We start from the raw sequence: 22,277 nt of genomic DNA, 5'->3' as shown, positions 1-22,277 counted from the left end.
TTACCTTACAATTGTTACAAGATTTTGCGATAAACAAATTCCTGACTGTGTTAACAATATAGTTCATCCACTCTCTTCCATATTTTGTCATTAGTGTAGCAAAACAATGTTTCAAAATATGACTCGATAACTTTAGTTGTTGAAAGAAAAAGATAGAGACGTATGATGCTCAAACCATGTGCCTAAATGACAGTGTGTAACTGGTTTATACAGAATATTGTATTAGTTACTATTAGAGAATACTCAATTACTATAACTTGATATCCAAACATTCCAAATCAATCTACATTAAATATATAATATAATATTTATTCCTGATTCTCAACACAATTTTGGCATTACCCTGCCGTTAACCAGGCATCATTAGCATATCACATTTTAACAAATATCTGAAGGAATGTTGCAGAACCATTTTAACCACACTTGACAAAAGAATATACAAGATCTTGTGACATCAGTGTATTCTGTATTAAAAAATTCGTATACAACATATACAAAAAGGTTAAGTTTGAGATGGGGTGCTGATCAAAAAAAAAAAAAAAAAGTTTGAGATGGGGGTGTGTTGTACAAACTTTGGCAGCCGTAAAAACTATACTGAAATCACCATTTGCTATCCATGTGAGAAGCAATGGTATGGAACCTATTGCGATCAAGAAGGTTCATCCGCAAAAATATTAATCGCTCACCAATCCAGTAAGGCCCTTGCTCACAGAAATGCCTAGAGGAAATGACCTGTGTATTCTTTGTTTCGAAGCAGGTTCTTTGTCATTTGAAGAAATGAGACCAACTTTCTTTGTTATTATGGATGAATTCTCAGATGTGTCTCCAGTTGTAGCAATGAATTGTAAACCCTGAAACATATACTTTTAAATAAGTAGGCAACAAGTATGACTAGAAGTTGAAAAACTTGATCTTAAAAATGCCAAAACTGATTAACCTTGAGTGCTTTCTTCTCAAGTGTCGTTACTGTACAAGTTGTCGGTTCTGCAATATCCTGTCAAATAAGTCAAAATCAAGGGTCAGATATTTGCATGAGAAATCACAAAAAATTTCATTGATACAGAAGTCTTAATATGACAGAAGAATTGTGTATTAACTAGTAACTTATATAAGGCTCTCATAAATGGCGTGTCTGTATTGGATACACATATCGGACACCGATACTTGTACGACATTCGTAGGACACATAATCAGCCATGCAAAACATCTTTCTGCTCCAAAAAAACTAAAACATACTTGTGCACATAAATCTTTATTGTCAATTTATATAATTCATAATTATATAATACATAGATTTGTGTCCCTATGTCCTACATTTTAAATATTATACATATCTCTTTGTCCGTGTCCATGTCGTATCAATGTTCGTGTCCGTATCTGTGTTACATTACATAGCTAATAACTAGTAGTCATATATCATAAAAACCTTTCTGCTTTGCTCACAATTTTATACACTGGATAAGGTAATAAATGGGATAAAACACAAATAAAGATGAAAAAATAACCTTGTAACCATTTGGTCTGTCGTTAAATCCATCAGCAAATTGGCACAAATACCAGAGACCTGAATTGGTCATGTCCTGCACGATACCAAGGTAAAACACAAATAAATATATGAATATTTGTAAGAAAACTTGCTAGAATGTAACCTATCTCTGCAATAATAAATTTATAACCTGCTTGCCTTCAACAAGCTCGAGTTTCCCTTCCTATCAAGTTGATTAAGTCAAGTTAGAACATCAACAAGGGGACAATTTCAGTTTATTGGACGCTTAAAAGATAGAGAAAACAAAGAGTCCAATTTACCAGCCCAGAAATCATGTTGCGTATAACTTCAATATCAAATCCAATCTGAGAAAGGTTTGACTTCACTCCTTTCACCTGCGTGCAAAAAAAATTGGAATACTTCTGAACACATTAAAAGAATTTTACCAAAGGAATTTAACCAACTGCAAAACTAGACCGCAGCAACTACAACATTTGAAGGACCAAATAAATCTTTCTTTTCATTAAGGTAACTCCTTAATAAAAATACAAAAACTATAAATCACATCCAATTCACTTTTGAGAAAGGCATTAATATCTAACTAATGGAAATGCCAATAATGAATAACAGCCATAGTAAGAGAGAGGCAAACTAAAGTAATTTTGGCAACAAGAAAAAGCATAACTATAATCAAGGCTATATAATGGGTGTATCATTTTGCCACTAGCCTAGTATCGACTTTACTGTTAGGGTCAACTTTTACGACATAAACATGTTTGCAGCGTGTCTTTGTTACACTGGTACCAGAAAGGAAAGGTTAAGAGGAAAGAATGAACTTTATTAGAAAGAAAATAGTTCTGATCCACTGATTACTTAAGAGAACCAAACTCTCCACATTACACTATTTTTCTGTTCTCTCCTCCCCCCACTCTTCTAACTGTATTATATATCTTCCTTAACCCCTAACAGCCTTAATGAACAATCTGTCAGGTACCTATGGGTTTAAATTCTCTGCTACCGGTTTCTTCTTCCTTGCACAAACCTTTCTAATCAAAGGTCTCCTACCAATACTCCCTTATAAAGGTCACCTTGTCCTCAAGGTGGAAGTGAGGAAAATGTTCCTGAATGTTGGCTGCAAATTCCCAGCTATGCTCGCAAACTGACAACTGTTTCCACTTAATGAGAACCTTCACATTGTCTCCTGGACCATCTCAAATGCCAAACAATGTCTTCTGGTTCAACCTTCTTCCGAAAGCACTGGGGTAAGGGTTGTGGTGAATGATGAGTTTAAGGCCCTCTTAACCACTGATATATGGAATACTGCATGAACCTTACTGTTTGCATGTAGGTTCAATTTACTTGGGTAAGTTCATGGTACTCATTTTAGTCATCAACTCCATCCAAAACTTGCTCAAAAAAATAAACTCCTGTAATTCACAATTGAAATGAGCATATTTTTTTATTTGTCCACGACCACCAAAATAATATTCTTCCCTTTGGACTTGGGTAACTCTCCAATAAAATCCATGGAAATGGAATCCCACACTTGTGTAGGTATCAGCAAGGGATGGAGCAGCCCAGTGTAACATCTGGAAATTTGTAATATGTTCATATAAATAACTACTTACTAGACACTTATATAATATACATCTTGCAAATTATTAAACATTTTGACTCACATAATTTCCAGAACAAGGGACTATCTAATGAGTCTTATAAGACTGTTTCATCTACTAATAATAATAAAAGAATAAAGATCAATCTTGAATTAGACAATCAAACTTTGACTAAACCGTCAAAGTTGGACTAGATGGTCAAATTTGGACTGGAAGGTCAGATCTGGATGGTCAACCTTAGGTTACACCCAACGTAGGAAAGTGTTTCACATTTGTTTTTCTAACAAACATTTCATTGAGCTACAACATTCTTCACTTCAACCCCATCCCTTCCCGATAAACTACCGCTACCACTCTTTTAAATGTTCTGAAGAAACCTAAATGTCCTCCTATTGGTGAATCATGACATTCTTCTAGTATGGTAGGAATATGAATAGAACTATGAGGAGGCACTAAATTTCCTTCATAGCACAGTTTGTCTCCCTGTAGCTTATATCCTTTATGAGACTCTGGAAACAAGGCTTGAATGATGTCTTGTAATTTGTTGTCTTGATGAACCTCTTGCACCCAATTCCAAATTGTTAAATGTAACAAGCTTAGCCCATAGTTTTTGTTATTACTTTATGTTATTTTGTTATTATTTCCATCTATAAATAAACAACCCTATTTGTGTATTTTACACAAGGATTTATCCTATTTCTATTTTTCTTTATTTTAATATGGTATCTAGACCTAGGTTAATATTTATGCCTTATTGATGAACTCATTGCTCACCGGAGTTGTTTTTTATTTCCCTGTCGCTCTACCGCCTCAGCCACATGTCGTCGCATCGACAGGATCACCTCTATTAATCGGAGCCTATTTGACTTTTAGGTTTTCTTTGTTGTCTCTAATCTTCATCTATGGCCTCTTCGGTTGCTCCCTCGCAAACATCTAGTATGTGCCCAACTTCAACTAGTACTCCTTCATATGATACCTCAAGACAACATGTTATTTTCAATGAATTTCTCAAATGGTATGAGGATCGTCAGATCTCTAGTTCTACTCCTTCTGTTACACTCACAAGTACATCTTTTGTTAGTCTCACTCACTCTACTTCCCTTGGCCCTTGGGTTCTAGACTCAAGTGCCACAGATCACATTACTGGTAATAAATATTTTTTCTCTTTCATATCTACTACGAGCTATTTACCTTTGATTACCATGGCCAATGGATCTAGGGTCTCCTCGCATGGTGTTGGTATCATTAATCGTTTTCCTTCTTTATATATTGATAACGTTCTATATGTCTCTGGATCTCCATTTAACTTATTATTCATTAGTCGTCTCATCCTATCCCTTGATTGTTTTATTTCTTTTACCAAAGATTTTGTTTATTTACAAGATCGGATTTCGGGACAGATGATTGGCACCGGATGTGAGTCTCGTAGTCTTTTTCATCTACAGACCTCAACACATGTTGGCACGATTAAGGGTTCTCCATTTCTCATTCATGCTCGGTTGAGTCATCCTAGTCTTGCCAAGATGCAGTAGCAACTTGTTCCAAGTTTGTCTAATTTATCAAGTTTATCGTGAGTCGTGTCAGTTAAGGAAACACATCCGTAGTTTTTTTCCAAATAGTGTCTCACAGCGTTCTTCATCTCTTTTTTCCTTTGTTCACTTTAACATTTAGGAACCAAGTCGTGTTAAGCTTAATTTAGGATTTCAGCATTTTGTTATTTTTATTTATGATTATTCAAGATGTACTTAGGTGTTTTTAATCAAAAATCTATATGAGTTGTTTTCTATATTTCAAACTTTTTACAATAAAATTAAAAATCAATTTGGAATTTCTTTTTGAATTTTGCGCATTGATAATGGGCGTGGATATCTTTCTCATTCTTTAAAAAAAAATTATGACTTCTCATTGTATTCTTCATCAAACTTCATGTATACCTCAACAAAATGGGGTGGTTGAGTGCAAGAATAGACATCTTGTTAAAACAACTTGAATTATTTTAATTCATGGTGAGGTTCCTCAACATGTGCATGTTATCTCATTAATCACATGTCATTTTTAGTTTTAGATAACAAAAATCCTCATTCTAATTTATTTCTTCATGACCCTGTTCACCCCTTATCTATCTAAGCTTTTGGGTCCACATGCTTTGTTCATGATTTTAGTTCTGGTCTTAATAAATTATCTCCTAGGTCACACAAATGTGTCTTTTTAAGGTTCACTCAATCACAAAAAGGATATAAAGTTTCGCACATTCTCTTAACCGCTATTTTATTTTAGATGTCACCTTCATTGAGTCTTCTCTTTACTTGTAAGTTTTCTCCTTCTCCTCCTATGTCTCCATCTAATCAAGTTAATAATATTCTTGTTGTTTGTGATCCTCTTCTTATGTCCAGTATATATAAAGATTTCCCTCCTCCGCCGAATGACTCTCTTCTAGTATCAACTCTTTCGCCCCTTCCGGCATGGTTGAACCTGATCTTCCCATTGCCCTCCGTAAAGGTATACGTTATACCCGTAATCCCTCTCCACATTATACTGCTTTAAGCTACCATCAACTATCTCAACTTTTTTATACCTATCTTTCATCTATTTCTTCTCATTCCAAAGTCTGTAGGTGATGCCTTAGCTCATCTTAGTTGGTGCCAGACAATGCTTGATGTAATAAGTGCTCTTCAAACCAATGGAACTTGGGAACTTGGTCCTTTACCTTTTGGAAAACTTGTTACCTTCAGTTGAATTATCTTACGGTTCCTAATATTTTATTAGTGTGGTGAGGCAATTCCTTAATTCACCATGTGTTGATCATTGGAATGCAGTCATTCGTATATTGAAGTAATTCTCTTAGAAAAGGCTTGTTATATGGTCACAATAGTCATACTAGAGTTGTATGTTATTCAGATGCTAATTGGGCATGATCTTCGTTTGATAGAAGATCCGCTTCCAGATATTGTGTTTCTATTGGTGATAATTTGATTTCTTGGAAGAGTAAGAAACAAAATATTATGACAAGATCCAATGTTGAAGCAGAATATAGAGTTATGGCCTCAATTACTTGTGAGCTTATTTGGCTTAAACAGTTTTACATAAGAATTCCTATTAGGAGAGGTTACTCATGTGTGATAATCAGGTTGTTCTTCATATTAGCTCAAATCTCATCTTTCATGAAAGGACCAAAACATATTACGATTGATTGTCATTTCATTCGAGAAAAGATTGTATCTAGAGACATCAAAACTAAATTTGTTAATTGGAATGATCAATTAGGAGATATTGTTATTAAATCTTTACGGGAAACTAGAATGATTAGATTTGTAACAAATTTGGTATATATGATTTATATGCACCAACTTGGAGGATAGTATTGAATGTAACAAGCTTAGCCCATAGTTTCTATAATTTTGTTGTTATTTTATTATTATTTTCATCTATAAATAAACAACCATATGTGCATCTTAACACAAGGGATTTATCATATTTATATTTTCCTTTATTTTAATACAAATCATCAAATTTAAGAATAGTAATTGTCATAGACATACCTTTTCTAGATAAAGCATATGCCGATGTATTCTCTTTTCCAAGTTTATATTGGATCCAAAAGTCATGTCCAATCAATCTAGCAACCCATTTGAATTGCTCTTCACCAAATAGACGTTGGTCATTGAGAAACTTCAAACTTTTTTTACTTAAGTATCACGAGGTGTCGCTAGGGGTAGCAATGCAGAGCAAGTCGTGCGGGCCAGCCCGCAACCCACTATATAAAACGCGTGACGAACTCATTATTTTGGCCTGTTGACCCGCTTAGGCCCGCCCTGCATAACCTGCAATCCACGCCAACCTGCTATCCTCCTGTACCCCCTCAAATTTCTCCATGCACCCCATCAATTCTAGGAAATGAATTCTAAAAGCCAAAATAGTTGTTCTAGAGTCCAAAAGGTAAAATAGTTGTTCCATAAAGGTTTTTCCAAAATATTACCTTTTCTCTTCTGAATTTCCATTTCAAAAAATGACTTTTATGTTATGGAAATTAAAATTTGAAATTGATGAGGTGTAGGAAAAAATTTAATGGGGTGTAGGAAGAAATTTGATGGGGTGCTGGAAGGAACACCCTAATAAAAAATACAAAATTAACTCCTCTAAATTTTGGTTCTTATCAATGTCATGTCCTCAAGCATCTCACGTGCTCTCCTAACTCCTGCCATTTTTGCCACCCCAAACACCTTTTTAATTTATAGTGTGGTAGGAATATTAGGGGAATATAAAAGCCACTGGAGAAATTATTAAAATGAAAACAAATGAAAAAGGTAAAAAGTGGTCCCTAGTGATGCAAATTGAATATTGTCACGCCAACACTACCACCCTACAGTTTGCAGACAAGATAACGAGTGTTTTCTATATATATTACAAGTGCATTAACATTTTTTATTTTTAATGAAATTTTAATTTTCTTGATGCGGGTTGGCCCGCAGGCCATCCCTTATGTGAGGCAGACCAATAGGTTCAACCCACTTTACTTAAGCAAGCAGACCAACTCGACCCGCATTTTGCGAGCCAATGCAGGGCAGGCCAATACGGGGTAGGTCAGCCCGCATTGCCACCCCTAGGTGTCGCCCTAACAGACAGTGGCGCCATTCTGCACCACCTGCCATTAATTCTCTTACATATACCAACTTCTTTTGAGCTCTTTCTGACAACCCTTGACTCCAAAATGCTTAAGGTCTTTCTTTCTGAAGCAGGAGATTTGGATGCATTCGTCTCTATCGTAAATGGATGGAAAAAAATTTATATTGCCAATATAGGTAAGCTTGGTACTGCAGATTTTAATTGTTCAAAGGGGGCATGCATTGTACATCACCACATATTTAGTAGCTAAGTTACTGGCTTAGCTATCTTGCCATACTCCTTTACAAATTTGCAGTAATAACCCTCGAGTCATTGTGTCTACCTTCTTAGGATTTGTTATGAACCCTTATTCTGATATTACATGACCTAAATATTCTAGAGTTACATTTCTTCTTGTTTACCTTCAACTGATTCTGATCCACCACCTCCAAAATGTGTTCTAAGTATTGCATATGTGAGTGAATGTCAATAAAGAAGATTAGTTAATCATCAAAGAAAGCCAAAACGAACTTATGCATATATGGTTTGAGAACATCGTTCATAAGTGCCTAAAAGGTTGAGGGGGAAATTGGTTAACCCACTCATGAGTCCTAAATGGCGTTTTCTAAATGTCTTCTTCCTCGCATTTTTTATCTAGTGGTAACCTAATTTTAAATCTAATTTGGAAAAAATATCAGCACCTCCTAACTCATCAAGCAACCCATCTATAACCGGAATAGGAAACTTATTAGGTACTATTATCTTGTTTAAGGCTCTACAATCTACACAGAATCATCAATCCCCTTCAATAATGAGGTTAGACCCCTTCCATCTTTAACCGTTGACTTTGTTCTTATGTGTCTAATTGCCCATTTAATTTACTTTGGGTCACTCAATTAACTAAATCTCTTGATATTGTCTTCACCTTCACTAAAAATGTTACCTTACTGGAAAGGATATCGAGATGGACAGTTGACTTCAGTTGTATGGCCTACATTTCTTATGGTGATCTTTATACACCAAAACAAACATATTGAATCGGTCATTCCTATTCATGATTTTCTTTAACTGAAGCAATTAGTCTTAATGCTTGATGCACCCAAGAAGACAAATCAAGAATGGTCATTTGATCTTATTTTATTGAGCTACGAAGTTCTTTTGATCAAACACTTTTTTAATGAATTACCTTAACACCTTAAATTACCTAGGAAAAAAATAAAATTCACTTCCCTTACATCATCAGATATAAGTTGACCTAACTCATTATGCTCTTCCAACTTCAAGTCAAGACCTTCCAACCTCTTTGTAAGATGCCTTTTTGTTGACTGCACAAATTAAATAACCAAAATGAGTCAGCAACACCCAAAGATGAAAAATGTTCATATAGGAAAATAGAAATGCCAACACAAACTACTTACTGCCAATGTTTCATGTACATTTTCTAATTGCTTTGACACAATTTCTACAGCATTAACCATATTCCTCTTTGTCACAAACATTACATCAGAAAATGACCATCCCTACAAGAGACGAGAAATATATGGGTTTAATCAACATCATCACATCATATGTTGATTCCTAATTAAATGTACTTGTTAAGGAAATATGATTGGATTGTCACTTACCTTCCACCACATATAACAATATCCCATAGCTCCTATTGCAGCAGCAGGTAGTAAGTAAGAAGAAATGCCCCCTATGTTGAAACATTAACATCAACATATATAATGAACAGGAACTCATATACATAGTGAAAGAAAAAATAATCTTACATTAGATAGTAAAATATCTTTACACCAGAAACAAACTTCCCATGATTACACAAATTGCCTGCACCTAGCCAGGAGATTGAGAATGTCCAAAACCACATCAAATATGTAATAAATGAAATGAATATCTATCTCGTGCCCAAGTCTCTAAGGCCTTTTTGGTTATCTATCTCACCAAAGACCCAAACTCATTCACTCCATTTAGCTTTATCTCTATGGTTAGTCATGGTATCCTTCTCAATAAGTTATTATTTACTTCTATAACATTTATTGGTAATTATGAACATGTCAATATTTTTTAGCATTTTTATTGAGTGTTTGTATGCATAGAGTATGAATTATAACTGTACAACAAAATTCAAAATAGAAGTCATCTCACTAAGTGTTTTAACTATTGTAGCATTATTTAGGTCAGCCATTGTGTGCCATTATCATGGAATAATAAATATGGTGTAAACACGTTAACATTATTAAGAAGTGGACTTTAAGCCTCCCATGCACGAGTTGGTAGCCTCGGCATGAGGGGAGTGTTGGAAATCACACATCGACTAGAGATTAGGACATTTCATAATATATAAGTGGGTGCAAACCTCATCTTATAAGCCGATTTTATGAGATTGAGTTAGGCTTAAAGTCTACTTTTTAATATGATATCAGAGTCATTTCGAGTCTATCCTAACGAGTGTTTGTTGGGCTTATCAGGTCACTCGCTATCAGGCCGTTATCGGACCATCCATAATATATAGTCACACGCACAAGTTGGTAGCCTCGACGTGAGGGGATGTGTTGGAGATCCCACATTGAATAGAGATTAGGACATTTCATAGTATATAAGTGGGTGCAAACCTCACCTCAAAAGTCGGTTTTATGAGGTTGAGTTAGGCTTAAAGTCCACTTCTTAATATAGTATCAGAGTCATTTAAAGTCTATCCTAGCGAGTGTTTGGTGGGCTTATTAGGAAACTCGTTATCGGGCCATTATCAATTCTTTAAGAATAAGTAGATAGACTTGACCAATAAATTTGCATTTGGTTTGAGTGAAGCTATCTTGGAAAACCCCGAAAGCATACAGTTTATGGTTTAAAGTTAGCAATTTCCTTAACGCATGATCAAAAGAAATAGATTTCACAAGGTTAAGGCCTGGATAAATTTTTCAATAAGCACTTCCAAAAATAAGAAGGAAAAATAAATTAAACTTCTCCCATAAGTCTAAAAGCTAATTTAAAGTCCAAAAGTTTATTTACCTTAAGGATACACTATTGTTTACTTATAGGAGAAGATTAATTCATTTTACAATGTTATTTTCATTTTCTATTAAACACTTGAAGTTTATCCAATCAAGGCCTAAGTCTTTATTAAGTACTTGGGTAAGCCTAAGACAATTATCATTAATAATTCTTAAACAATGTAATGTAAGAAGCAAGTCTACAGAGAAAATGAGCATTGGTTGGTAAACTTAACATCATAATCACGAAGCCAGTGAGGAAAGATGTTTAAATAAAACGTTACAGAGCAGCATTCTATCATGGATTCATCGAGGTCTAAAAAGTAAATTATTTATCCTCTGATGTTTAATATCACAACTGAAGAAAGGAAAATACAGAAATTGCAATAGAATTCAGTTGAAGTACCAGAAGAAGAAGAATTGGCATTGAAGATGGTGACAGGGTGGGACAAGGTCAACTCCCTGATCTCCTGCGCTAGCTGTCGAATCTGAGCTTAAAATAGACCGTTAAATAAACAATTGAATACGGTGTGTGGCAGAGAAATAGAGAAGAATTGTGCGTATGAAGATGACATGAGAAATATGCACCTGTGCAGCAATAAGCGCAGCATCATATCTGCCTGGTAAAATCTCAGCATCGTCGACGCCCTTGAGTAACTCCTGAAGCTGTGCGATGAGACCAGATAATTGGCCACTCCTCAGCAAAACAGAACCACTCAAACCTAACGAACAAGCAAAAGCAAAACACGTTAATTGGTAAAGGAGTTGGTAATAAACCCAATCACTCACTTACTTACCGGCACCAACCAGAATCAGAACCTTGGAGGTGTTCACGCCTGCTTGCAACGCCATGCTATTCTCCAACCTCTTCGTCGCTTCTCCTTCTATCACAAACTCTTCAACGGAAAGGACTTTTCAATTCAATATTTTTAGTGCTGTTTCTTCCTGCACCCCTACATTTTACGGGTGTGTAAGAAAGAAGTACATTTTTTTAGTTACAAAAGGATAAGTAAAGTAGACATTAATTTATCAAATAAATATTAATTGCAAAATAATCAAATAAAAAATAAGATTAATTAACCAAAATCATACTATTTTTTAATAAATTTTTCCCTATATTTTTTTAGAATAATAAAACAAAATTAATAAATAACTTTTCTGTAAACTAAAATTAAGTTAAAATTTATCTTTCTTTTATAAAGTAATTTACCAATAAATTAATTTATGACAATTTACTTAAAAGAGAGAGAAAAGAAAGCGAGTCTAATTTATTAGCCTAGAAATCATGTTGCGTATAACTTCAATATCAAATCCAACCTAAGAAAGGTTTGATTTCACTTCATTCACCTACGGTGCAAAATATAATTGAAATACTTTTTATGTACATTTTTTTCCCACACTCCTACATTCATATTCATGTGCAATTGCTAAATTATTCTTGTGAAATTTTAAAAACCCTCGAGACATTGTATCACCATCACAGTGTACCACTGTCACAATGTTTTTGTCTTTCTACTCTGCATTTTTTGGGAAAGCAAATAAAAGTATGGTCACTTTTTGAGACAGCAAATCGGATTGCGGCAACAAGCGGCGGTGCATTGGGTTGATTTTTGTGCGTTCTTTTGTGGAGTTGGTTGCTTTATGGCGGCTTCGTGGTGGTAGGTTAGTGTTGGTCGTGACTTTGAGTTTGAAGAAGGTAAGTATATGTTTTGTTTTGTTTTTCATAACGGGTATTCTATTTTTTTGGCATATTAGTAAATCTTTAGTTTATATGGGACGTTTTCGGATTGAGTTGCTGATGGAAGAGGTCCAAACACTACTACAACTGAGAGTCCACCATCATGTCATATTGGGCCAATCACTAGGGTCATGGCTAGAAAGTTTGAAGAGGATTGGAACAATGTCACTGATGCAGAGAGACCTACCTATACATGTTCAAAGACGTCATAGCTCCTAGTGTAGAATAGCTTTTAAATTCTTGTCAAAGTAGCATAGAATATTTCTTTTGTAATTTTGTTAAAAATGCAAATTGGTACCTAAAATGCTAACCTAAGTTTAATTAGAGTTTCCTAAACTTTTAATTAAACTTAGGACCAGTTCAAGCTAGCCCAAGGTGGAGCGTAAGTTCTAGATCTATTTGCACATGCTAGATTCTAGAACTTACTTCCCATGTGCTGAATTTTAGGCGTCAATTCACTCCTTGCATAGCTTTGAATTTCCCTCTCATTTTCACCTTGTGTAAACCGGCCTCCAATACTATTTAAGGAGTGTCTTGGCTCTTAGTTTTACAAGATTAATACACTTAGTGAATTGCTGCCAAATTGTGCCAATTTCACTTCTTGCCCAAAAACCTCTTAGGTTAGGCTATTGATCTTCAAATCTCCCCCTTACCAAAGAGAGTTGGCATCACCACTCTCAATCCCTACCTTTCATGCACCTTCAAGGTCACCATAGCTCCTAGGAGGACCTTGTTTCGTTTACACTCCATGAAGCTTCCGCCAATCACCAACAATTCTACAAACAATGAAGGCACTTCTCCATCAGTTGCCCGTCATACAAAATCGAAATGATTGATCCAGAAGTTAGTTGGAATATGTTGTCCATAATGAATCCAGATTTGCAATTCTGGTATAAGGCTTTGTGTCTTTTTGTTGTTGATGTTTGATGTTTTATGCATTGTTTTTGTTGGGTGAGTTTTGTGCATTTTTTTCTTGGATCACATATTCTAAAGTGTATTTATTTAAATTCGAGAATACATATTTCATAATTGTCTCTCGAAACCTGATTTCCATGAACCTCTTAACTTCATAACCACTAAAAGCTTTTAAAGGAAACTCAATTCTTATTTCCAAAAGTCAACCAACATTTGAAAAGACAGTCACACCTCCACCCTTCTCTATAGACCTTAACACACCCTCTACCAATGCCAAGAATCAAACATACAAAACAATTGTAACCATGGAAGCCATCAATAGTGCCTTTTCAAATAAAAATGGCAAGGCTAATTTTGGTATTTTGGAAAATATAGGGATGTAGGAAGAAATACCTTACTTATTGTATTGGTAAGGAACTCGGCTCGGTCCAAGCGTTTAGGTTAGCTCTGTTATGTTTTTCTGTTATGATTATACGTTTTCTGTTAAGATTATATTCTTCCTGTTGAAATCTTGCTCTGATTGGAGAAAACAGTTGAAGGAATATCTATAAAAGGGGCTTGAGACCCCTAGTAAAGGGATGTTGTTTCTGAATACTCTAGACTGAAACTGATTTGATATTTGAATGATCTCACTAACTTAATCGTCGAAGTGTGATCAACAAGTAGAGCCTCCTTTGTCCTAGTGAAGTGACACCTTGAAGCAGCAATTGGAGACAAAGCAGAAGAGGAGTTTGCCCATTCAGTATGTTCGAAGTCAACTAGCGAGAACATTTGGCATCGAACGTGGGGCCCGAGAAAACTTGATCCCATCCACATTATTGAGCCTTGTGACGTGATGAGAAACACAAGGCAAGGCCGCAAGGATCTGAAGGAAGCGATGCCCCCGCCTTCAGCAACTCATGGATGCTATGAAGGCCCTCTAAGAGGTGAACAAGGAGCACATAAGAGAGCAAGAGCGGATCCAAGAGCAGATCCAAGAAGAAGCCAAGTTCGAGTAGGAGAGGCTACAAGCGGAAGCCCGAGATGAGCAAGAGATTTTACAGGATCGTCTGATGGCAGAAATTGAGGCCTCTCGGATAGCTATGGAGGAGCACACACAAACCAATGAGAAATTACGAAAGAGCCTGCATCGACGTTCCACCACGGAACGATCTATGAATTTGTCAGCGAGAGATAATCCCAAATCATTCTCGTAGGAAATCATGGATGAGCCTGTGGCATCTCATTGCATCACACCTAAAATCACCTTTTTCACAAGAATAGAGGACCCTGAAAATCATCTCATGGCATTCAATGCTCAAATGCTCATCTCTGGAGGATCGGATGCCATCTAATGTAAGATGTTCATGGGCACTTTTACAGGTACAACCCTACAATGGTTCAGTGGGATCCCGGATGGTCAAATCACCTTTTTCCCTCAGTTCTTCAGGATGTTTAGAGAATAGTTTTCGGTCAACAAGGTCAAACTCCCGAGGCTGTACGACCTTTTCAACATCAGACAAAGGGAGAGAGACACTGAAAGATTATCTGAATAGGTTTTGTGTGGTTACGGTAAGACTTAAAACACATTATGAAGAGATGATGATTGTCGCCTTTGAACAGGGGATAGGGGCAGGACCGTCAAGTGATTCGTTGATCAGGAATCCATCAGAGACATTTTTGAGGTACGTGAACGAGTTGTCGCCCACATCGAGGCGAAAGAGACTGTACTAAGGAAGAACAACAACTAACGCTCAAGGAAATCTAAGCCTAAGGAAGGTAACTGAGATCGACTGTTGCAAGTCAATGAAACCTCCATCGAGAAGAGAACGGACTCGAGGTACGTACCATATGTAGCCAAGAAAGATGAGCGCAAGGTGAAGGCCAGGGAAGAATCAACAACTTGGTCCAAATTCTGAGTATCCTATAAAGAGCTCTTAAGTATGCCAGGTAGGGGTGGCAAAGCGGGTCGGTCCGCCCCGCATACAAAATGCGGGCTGGTTTTCATGACCCGCCACGCATGCGGGTTTGCTCGCTTTTTTTTTGAACGTAGAGGAGGAGTGGAGGCAGTAGCGGTGTGTAGCAGCGGAGCGACAGTTGCAAGCGAAGCCACGCGGAGTCGTAAGCGGAGCGAGCGACAACACTGCAAATGAGAGTGCATAGTGTGTTGTGTGTGTTGTTTGGAACAACGTAATTGCGATGTGTTTGAAGTGAAAACCTAATTTTCTTTCACTCAAAGTTATCACTCCTCCACTGGACCATTGTTATCAAGTCAATTAATATTTTTATTTATTTTTTGCAAGCTAGCGGGCCAACCCGCCCCGCCCCGCTGCTGGTCCGCGAGTTATGCGGGGCGGGTTAGCGGGTTGAAAACGTCAACCTGCCCCACGTTTTTTACCGTGGGTCGGCCCGTGTTTAGCCAGGAAAAACAAGAGGGAGAGGTTGCTATCAGGGACCAAACACATGAGACACCGGTCCATGGAGAGTTGAACATCATCTCGAGAGGGTTTCCGAAGAAGGAAGCTCGACTTCCAAACGTAAATGATATGCACGAGCGGTGATCTCCTTGGATACGAGGATACCCGATCATCTTTCAGAGCCCACACTCTGCTTCACGAATATCGACTTGGAGGACGTGGTTCCTCACGAGGATGATCCGACGGTGATATCTATTGTCATTGTGGGAAGGAACATGCACAAAGTCTTGATCATTCAAGGGAGTTTGGCTGATCTGATGTTCTAGGGAATGTTCACCAGTTTGTAGTTATCTCCTAACCAGTTGAGGCCATATGACGAGTGTTTGGTCGGCTTCACGGGAGATCAGGTAGAAGTACGAGGGTATGTTGAGTTGAGGACGGATTTCTCCGATGAAAGCGCAGTCATGACGATTACTATCAGGTACATCGTTGTTAACGCGTCTTCTACTTACAACTTGCTTTTGGGGCGACCTTCCCTGAACAGGTTGGGTACGGTAGCCTCGACAACCCATATGAAGATGAAGATGCCTTTTCTTGAAGGAGGGGTGATTACCATAAAGTCCAATCAGTTGACGACACGAAAATGCTATGAGAGTAGTTTAAAGAATCGAAGGGGAACATACACAATCGTTGTCCGGGCAAGAGAGACATAATGGATTGTGGAGGTAGATGTTGTCAATGAGAGGCGACCTGGACCTGTTGGAGAGGTTCATGAAAGGTAGATAAAAGGGAATAAGTTCAAGCTTGACACATCGTTGTGCCAGGAGTTAGAAGATAAGATAGTCAATCTAATATCGGAGAATATGAATGCTTTCGCATGGTCATCCGCGGACATGCCCGGGATAGACCCAGACTTTTTATGCCATCGGCTTACCATGGATGAGAGGGTCAAGCCTATGGTCCAGAGGAGAAGAAATTTCAATGAAGATAAACGCTTAGTCATCCGAGAAGAGACTCAAAAACTTTTGGTTGTTGGCCACATAAGGGAGATCCAATACCCTGAGTGGTTAGCAAATGTTGTGTTGGTAAAGAAGGCCAACGGGAAGTAGAGGATGTGCGTCGACTTCACTAATCTGAACAAGGCTTGTCCCAAGGATTCTTACCCGCTACTAAGCATAGACTCCTTGGTTGACAACGCCTCAAGTTGTCAGTTATTAAGCTTTCTGGATGCGTTCTCGGGGTATAACCAGATTCGTATGCACCCGAAGGACGAAAGTAAGACAACCTTTATAGCTGAGGCTGCCAATTACTACTACAAGGTCATGCCCTTTGGCCTTAAAAATGTTGGCGCAACCTATCAAAGACTGATGGATTGGATCCTCGCCCCAATGCTCAAGCGAAATGTCCAAGCGTTTGTAGACGACATGGTTATCACGTCGGATAGGAAGGACCAACATATTGCCGATTTGGAAGAGCTATTCACAACAATAGCAAAGTACAACTTAAAGCTTAATCCAGATAAGTGTGTGTTCAGGGTAGAAGCAGGAAATTCATTGGCTTCCTACTAACTGAAAGGGACATAGAGGTGAAGCTCGACAAATGCACGACAATTATAGGGATGACGAGCCCGACCAATGTGAAGGAGGTGCAACAACTAACCGGGCGCATGGCCACCCTCTCTCATTTTTTGTCTACTAGTGAAGACAAGGGGTACCACTATTTCCAATGTCTTAAGAAGAACAATCGTTTTGTGTGGATTAGTGAATACGAGGAAGCTTTCACCAAGTTGAAAGAATACTTGGCCAGTCCCCCTGTTCTTGCTAAGCCAATTCCAGGTACCCCTATTCGACTTTATTTTGCGATTACAAATCGGGAAATCAACTCAGTCCTTTTGCAAGATCAGGATAAAGTCCTTAAGGCAATTTATTTTGTGAGTAAGGTACTGTAGGGACCGGAAACTCGGTATCAAGTCATCGAGAAAGTCGCCTTAGTCGTAATGTTTACAGCTCGGCGACTTCGCCACTATGTTCAGAGCTTCATCGTGATCATGATGACTGATATAGTAGGTCGGATGGTCCGTTGGGCGGTGGAATTATCCGAGTTTGACATATAGTATGAACCACAGGGGCTGGTTAAGGGTCAAGTATACGCTATTTCATGGTAAAAATTCGTCTAAGGACTCCAAACCCGATTCAAATGACTTTCGTTGGGTCCTTTCAGTAGATGGATTCTCCAATCAACAAGGGAGTGGAGTTGGGGTCATTTTAGAAGGGTTAAGCGAGCTTCTAATCGAGCAAGCCCTTAGGTTTGCGTTTAAAGTGAGCAACAATCAAGCCAAGTACGAGGCCTTGATAGCGGGGATGTTGCTAGCCAAGGAGTTGGGAGCTCGAAGCTTGCTAGTCAAAAGTGACTCATTGTTTGTCACCGGGAAAATAACAGACGAGTATCAGGCCAAGGACCCACAGGTAACTTCATACCTCAGGTACGTGCAGATCTTGAGATCAGCTTTCTCTGTGTTTAATCTTGTTCATGTTCCTAGAGACTTGAAGGAGGATCAGCCGAGGTCGACTATATGGAGGTCTTAGGGGTCATCTCAGAAAAAGGAAGAAGACATTAGTCGATGATTCAAGAAACCCTAAAAGTCCCAAGAATAACTAACTACCTATGGATTATTGGGGGATGAGTTTCCTGAAGTTTTGCAGGTCGACACCACAGAGACTTGGATAACATTTTACAAGTGTTACCTCGTTGATGGGGTTACTTCTTGTCGAGCCCGTGGTGGCCAAGATTGTTAAGAGGAATGCAGGGTGGTATACCTTGATAGATGGAAATCTTTTTCGTCTCGGTTATACCCACCCAATCCTCACATGTGTAAATGGAGATCAATGTTCTCGCATAATGGTCGAGCTCCATGAAGGTGTTTACGGTAGTCACATAGGAAGACGAGCCCTGTCATTGAAGGTCATACGAATTGGGTATTATTGGCCGACCATGAAGGAAGATTGTGTGAAACATGCGCAACGCTATGAACAATGTCAGAAGCACATTGATTGGTGCCATGCACCAGCCGAGGAGCTACGGTCAATTTATAGTTCGTGGCCTTACCATACATGGGGAATAAACATTTTAGGTCCTTTCTCTTTGACGATACGTCAGATGAAGTATCTCATGGTGGCCATTGAATACTTCACAGGGGGGATTGAAGCCGAGCCAGTTGCAAAAATAACTACTCACAAGGTACATCATTTTGTGTGGAAGAACATTGTGTGTCGTTTTGGGATTTCGAGACACCTAGTGTCCGACAACGGAACCCAAGTTGCCAGCCAACAGCTGGGTAAGCTTTGCTCGGAGCTCGGAATAAAGCAGGTGTTCGCCTTGGTAAAACACCCTCAGATGAATGGCCAGGTTGAGTCAGCTAACAGAGTCATATTGAGAGGTTTGAAAAGGAGGTTAGATAAAGCTAAGGGAACTTGGTCAGAAGAAGTTCTCATAATTCTGTGGGCCTATCACACCACTCCGCAATCAACAACCAAAGAGACGCCTTTCAATTTGGTATATGGGTCAGATGCCATGATACCAGTGGAGATATAAGAGAATTCTCCTAGGTTCCAAAGCTTTGATGTTGAGGAATCAAACAAAGGGAAGAAGGTAAACCTGAATTTGTTGGACAAAGTGCGTGAACATGCTCGTATTAACTCAGAGGCTTTAAAGAGAAGGGTGAAGTTAAAGCAAAAGACCAAGACGAAACCTCGACAGTTCAAGGTTGTCGACTTGGTGATGCGAAAGGCTCACCCCTACCAGTTGGAAAATAAGTTATCTTCAAAGTGAATTGGCCTGTTCCACATAGTTGAGGTGCTCGGAAATGGGATGTATAGGCTGGACACCTTGGAAGGAGGAGCCATTCCACGAATGTGGAATGTGGCAAACCTCAAGTTTTACTTCAGTTAAGATATTTCATTTTAATGCTTTCTTTTTTAACAATCTGATGCTTAAGGTGATGCTCTTTTTCCCTTGAGAGGGTTTTTTAACGAGGTCATCTAGTGATGAATTTGTTCTCAGAAGATGGTGCATTAGTTTTGTTTATTTACTTGAGTTAGCACACAATAAGTTGACCTAGCTCGGCGTAAGTACGTCTACCCGAGCATAGGCGCCCTGTGAGATAAAAATTGTTTGTTGATTTACTCGAGTTAGCACACGGTAAGTCGACCTAGCACAGCGTAAGTACGTCTACCTGAACATAGGCGCCTTGTGAGATAATTTTTTTTATTGATTTACTCGAGTTAGCACACGGTAAGTCGACCTAGCTCAGCGTAAGTAAGTCTACCCGAGAATAGGCGTCATGTGAGATTAGTTTGCCTAACGGTTCACTTGATTTAGTGTCAGATAAGACGACCTAACTCGGTGTAAGTACTACTACCCGAGTATAGGTGCCCTAAGCGTGAAATTGGTATAAATGAATTGCTTGACAAGGTAAGACGACCTAACTCGGCGTAACAGTGACCACCCGAGTATAGGCGCTCTGCGAATTGGTTTTTGTGAATAGAGTCATCTGCACATGGTAAGACATCCTAACTCGGAATGAATAGAGTCATCCAAGTATAGGCGCTATGTGAAGAAGAATTTATTTGATGAAGTACATGATAAGACGACCTAGCTTAGTAAATACGACTACTCGAGCATAGACACCCTGTGAGTTGAATTTATTTGTTAAGTTATGTAGTTTGGCATGCGCTAAAGTGACTTTGCAAAGAATGAACAAGGTTGTTCGAGTATCGATGCCTTGTAAAGATAAGTTGCTTGATAGGTATGAAGACGATGGTCGAGCCTGAGACAGAGGCATCTACCTGAGTAGGCACTCTATAAGGTGAGGCATCGTGGAATCTATTCAATAATCATACCAAGAGTCGCCCAATATGGAGGTTGTTTATGAAATCGAGTTGATGCAAGAGTTTGCCCTAACTGTGAAAGCATCACTTACTTAAAGGTAGACGTTTTTATCAAGGTAAAAATGTTCTTACTTTCACGCTTAAGCTAATAGAAGCTTGTTATATGATTTGTGTTAAAATAAAGAGAATAAGTTAAGTAACGAGGCATGCATTTTCAAAGGTCTCAAAATCACTATGCATAAGAAGAAGCAAAAGTGTTGTTAAACATGAAGTGTTCAAATTGTTAAGTGTTAAGAGAATTTAACATATTACAAACCATAAAAGTTTAAGTTAATCATCCCTTAATTGCCCATCGACACGGTTTTGCCCGGGCCGAGATCCGAGAAGTCCAGATCGGGATGGAGCGTTAATGCTTGTTTAAGAGCGGCCTCGAATCTTACAAGGTAGGGTTGGGCAACATCTTGCTTGAAGGATTTTGTGGCCTTGGCAAGGACCTCGTCTTTGCGGGTCAGTTCCCCTTTCAGCTTGTCAACTTTGGCTAAGAGTTTGTTTCTTTCCTTGGCCATGCTTGCTGCCTCTTGGGCTCGGTTTGCTGCCTTTTTAGTCTTCTTAATTCAGAGTCGTTCAACTTCTTGATGTAATCACTTTGAATGTGTGAGCTCAAATTGAAGGCGGTTTATCTCTTTGTGAAGCTCCACATTCTCTTGGATTCTCTGGTCCTCCATTGCTCACAGAGCCTTCGTCTTAGCAACGACCAAACAACCCATGGCAAAGGCTTGCCCAAATTACTTCATGGCGTCACGAAGCATATAATCTTCGTCATGGACCATGAGCCTATCTATATCTTCGTTGGGCAGGAAGGCCGTTTCACCATATGTGGGGATGTGAAAGTCTAGATCCCACAAGTTCTTCCTCTTAGAGCTATCCGCTTCGCATTCTTGAATGACAATTACGTCTTGGTGCGAAGCATGGCTAGCTGAGTGAGCGACATCTTGATGTGGGGCTCGACCATCTAAGTGAAAGTGCTTAGTACGGGGTGCGGTTACCTTCCTTTTTCTCTTTAAAACAAGCCCCGAGGTGGTTTTCTCATTCTGCTCGGTCGGGGCTTGAATGATTGTGACTGGAGCTTTATTTTTTTGAGTTCCTTGGGCATGTTAGCAGTTGCCCTCATCTTTTTAGCCATCTCGACTAACTCTGCCTTGCTGATGTTAGACAACATCCTCCCTGCAAAGAAAACAAGTAAATGATTAATAACGATATCAAAGTTATTTTCACCAAGGGGAGGAAATGAGGAGTACCAGTATAAGCTTTAAGAGCATCAGAGATGTACTCTTTGGTCAACAAGAAGGAGGTGTCAAAAACCACCTTCAAACTCGTTAGGAACTCGCAAATTTCTTGGTCTTTTGGCGACAAATCTTCCAGACGTCTGATACTCTGGAATTTAGGCTCGGGGGTCCAGTAAAGGGGAAATCCATCCAAAACGGTTGGATCTCCTATTGAAGCTCAGACTTTAACAAATTTTCCTTTAAAGTTTTTATATGAAGACTAGAAGAGGGTGAGCAAAGCTCTTCTAGGGGCGCCGTTCAGAGATACCCACAACATACTGCTCGTGTGTTTAGCCTCGAAGAAGTAGAGAAAAACTTCA

At 38.6% G+C, this 22,277-nt stretch overlaps 2 protein-coding genes across 2 annotated transcripts; one reads left to right on the top strand and one right to left on the bottom strand.

Annotated features, from left to right (window-relative positions):
* Positions 1-390: 390 nt before the first annotated feature.
* Positions 391-11,682, bottom strand: LOC137816904 (uncharacterized). The gene is made up of 11 exons (XM_068620075.1): positions 11,495-11,682; positions 11,286-11,419; positions 11,104-11,185; positions 9,330-9,400; positions 9,123-9,224; positions 8,940-9,029; positions 1,807-1,881; positions 1,677-1,709; positions 1,506-1,580; positions 938-994; positions 391-851 (listed from the first exon to the last, which is right to left on the bottom strand). Exons 1-11 carry the CDS (start codon positions 11,547-11,549, stop codon positions 675-677), a joined length of 951 nt encoding a protein of 316 aa, XP_068476176.1. The 5' UTR covers positions 11,550-11,682; the 3' UTR covers positions 391-674.
* Positions 11,683-17,364: 5,682 nt separating this feature from the next.
* LOC137816928 (uncharacterized) lies at positions 17,365-18,331 on the top strand. Its single transcript, XM_068620103.1, has 2 exons — positions 17,365-17,685; positions 17,813-18,331. The coding sequence occupies exons 1-2, from the start codon at positions 17,365-17,367 to the stop codon at positions 18,329-18,331; spliced, it is 840 nt and encodes a 279-aa protein (XP_068476204.1).
* The last annotated feature ends 3,946 nt before the right edge of the window (positions 18,332-22,277 follow it).

The sequence above is a fragment of the Phaseolus vulgaris genome, unplaced genomic scaffold (assembly GCF_000499845.2).
Source record: "Phaseolus vulgaris cultivar G19833 unplaced genomic scaffold, P. vulgaris v2.0 scaffold_13, whole genome shotgun sequence".
Lineage (NCBI taxonomy): Eukaryota > Viridiplantae > Streptophyta > Magnoliopsida > Fabales > Fabaceae > Phaseolus > Phaseolus vulgaris.
This window is presented reverse-complemented; position numbering and strand designations above follow the sequence as displayed.

What these genes read in the sequence shown, in the direction of transcription:
- LOC137816904 (XM_068620075.1), bottom strand. Translation starts at nt 11,549, where the DNA reads ATGGCGTTGCAAGCAGGCGTGAACACCTCCAAGGTTCTGATTCTGGTT. An exon ending in TCTGATTCTGGTTGGTGCCG is followed by an intron (nt 11,420 to 11,494) that starts GTAAGTAAGTGA and finishes CTTGTTCGTTAG; the next exon opens with GTTTGAGTGGTTCTGTTTTG. An exon ending in AGCTTGTTGAAGGCAAGCAG is followed by an intron (nt 1,581 to 1,676) that starts GTTATAAATTTA and finishes GGTATCGTGCAG; the next exon opens with GACATGACCAATTCAGGTCT.
- LOC137816928 (XM_068620103.1), top strand. Translation starts at nt 17,365, where the DNA reads ATGACGAGCCCGACCAATGTGAAGGAGGTGCAACAACTAACCGGGCGC. An exon ending in CAATTTATTTTGTGAGTAAG is followed by an intron (nt 17,686 to 17,812) that starts GTACTGTAGGGA and finishes CTGATATAGTAG; the next exon opens with GTCGGATGGTCCGTTGGGCG.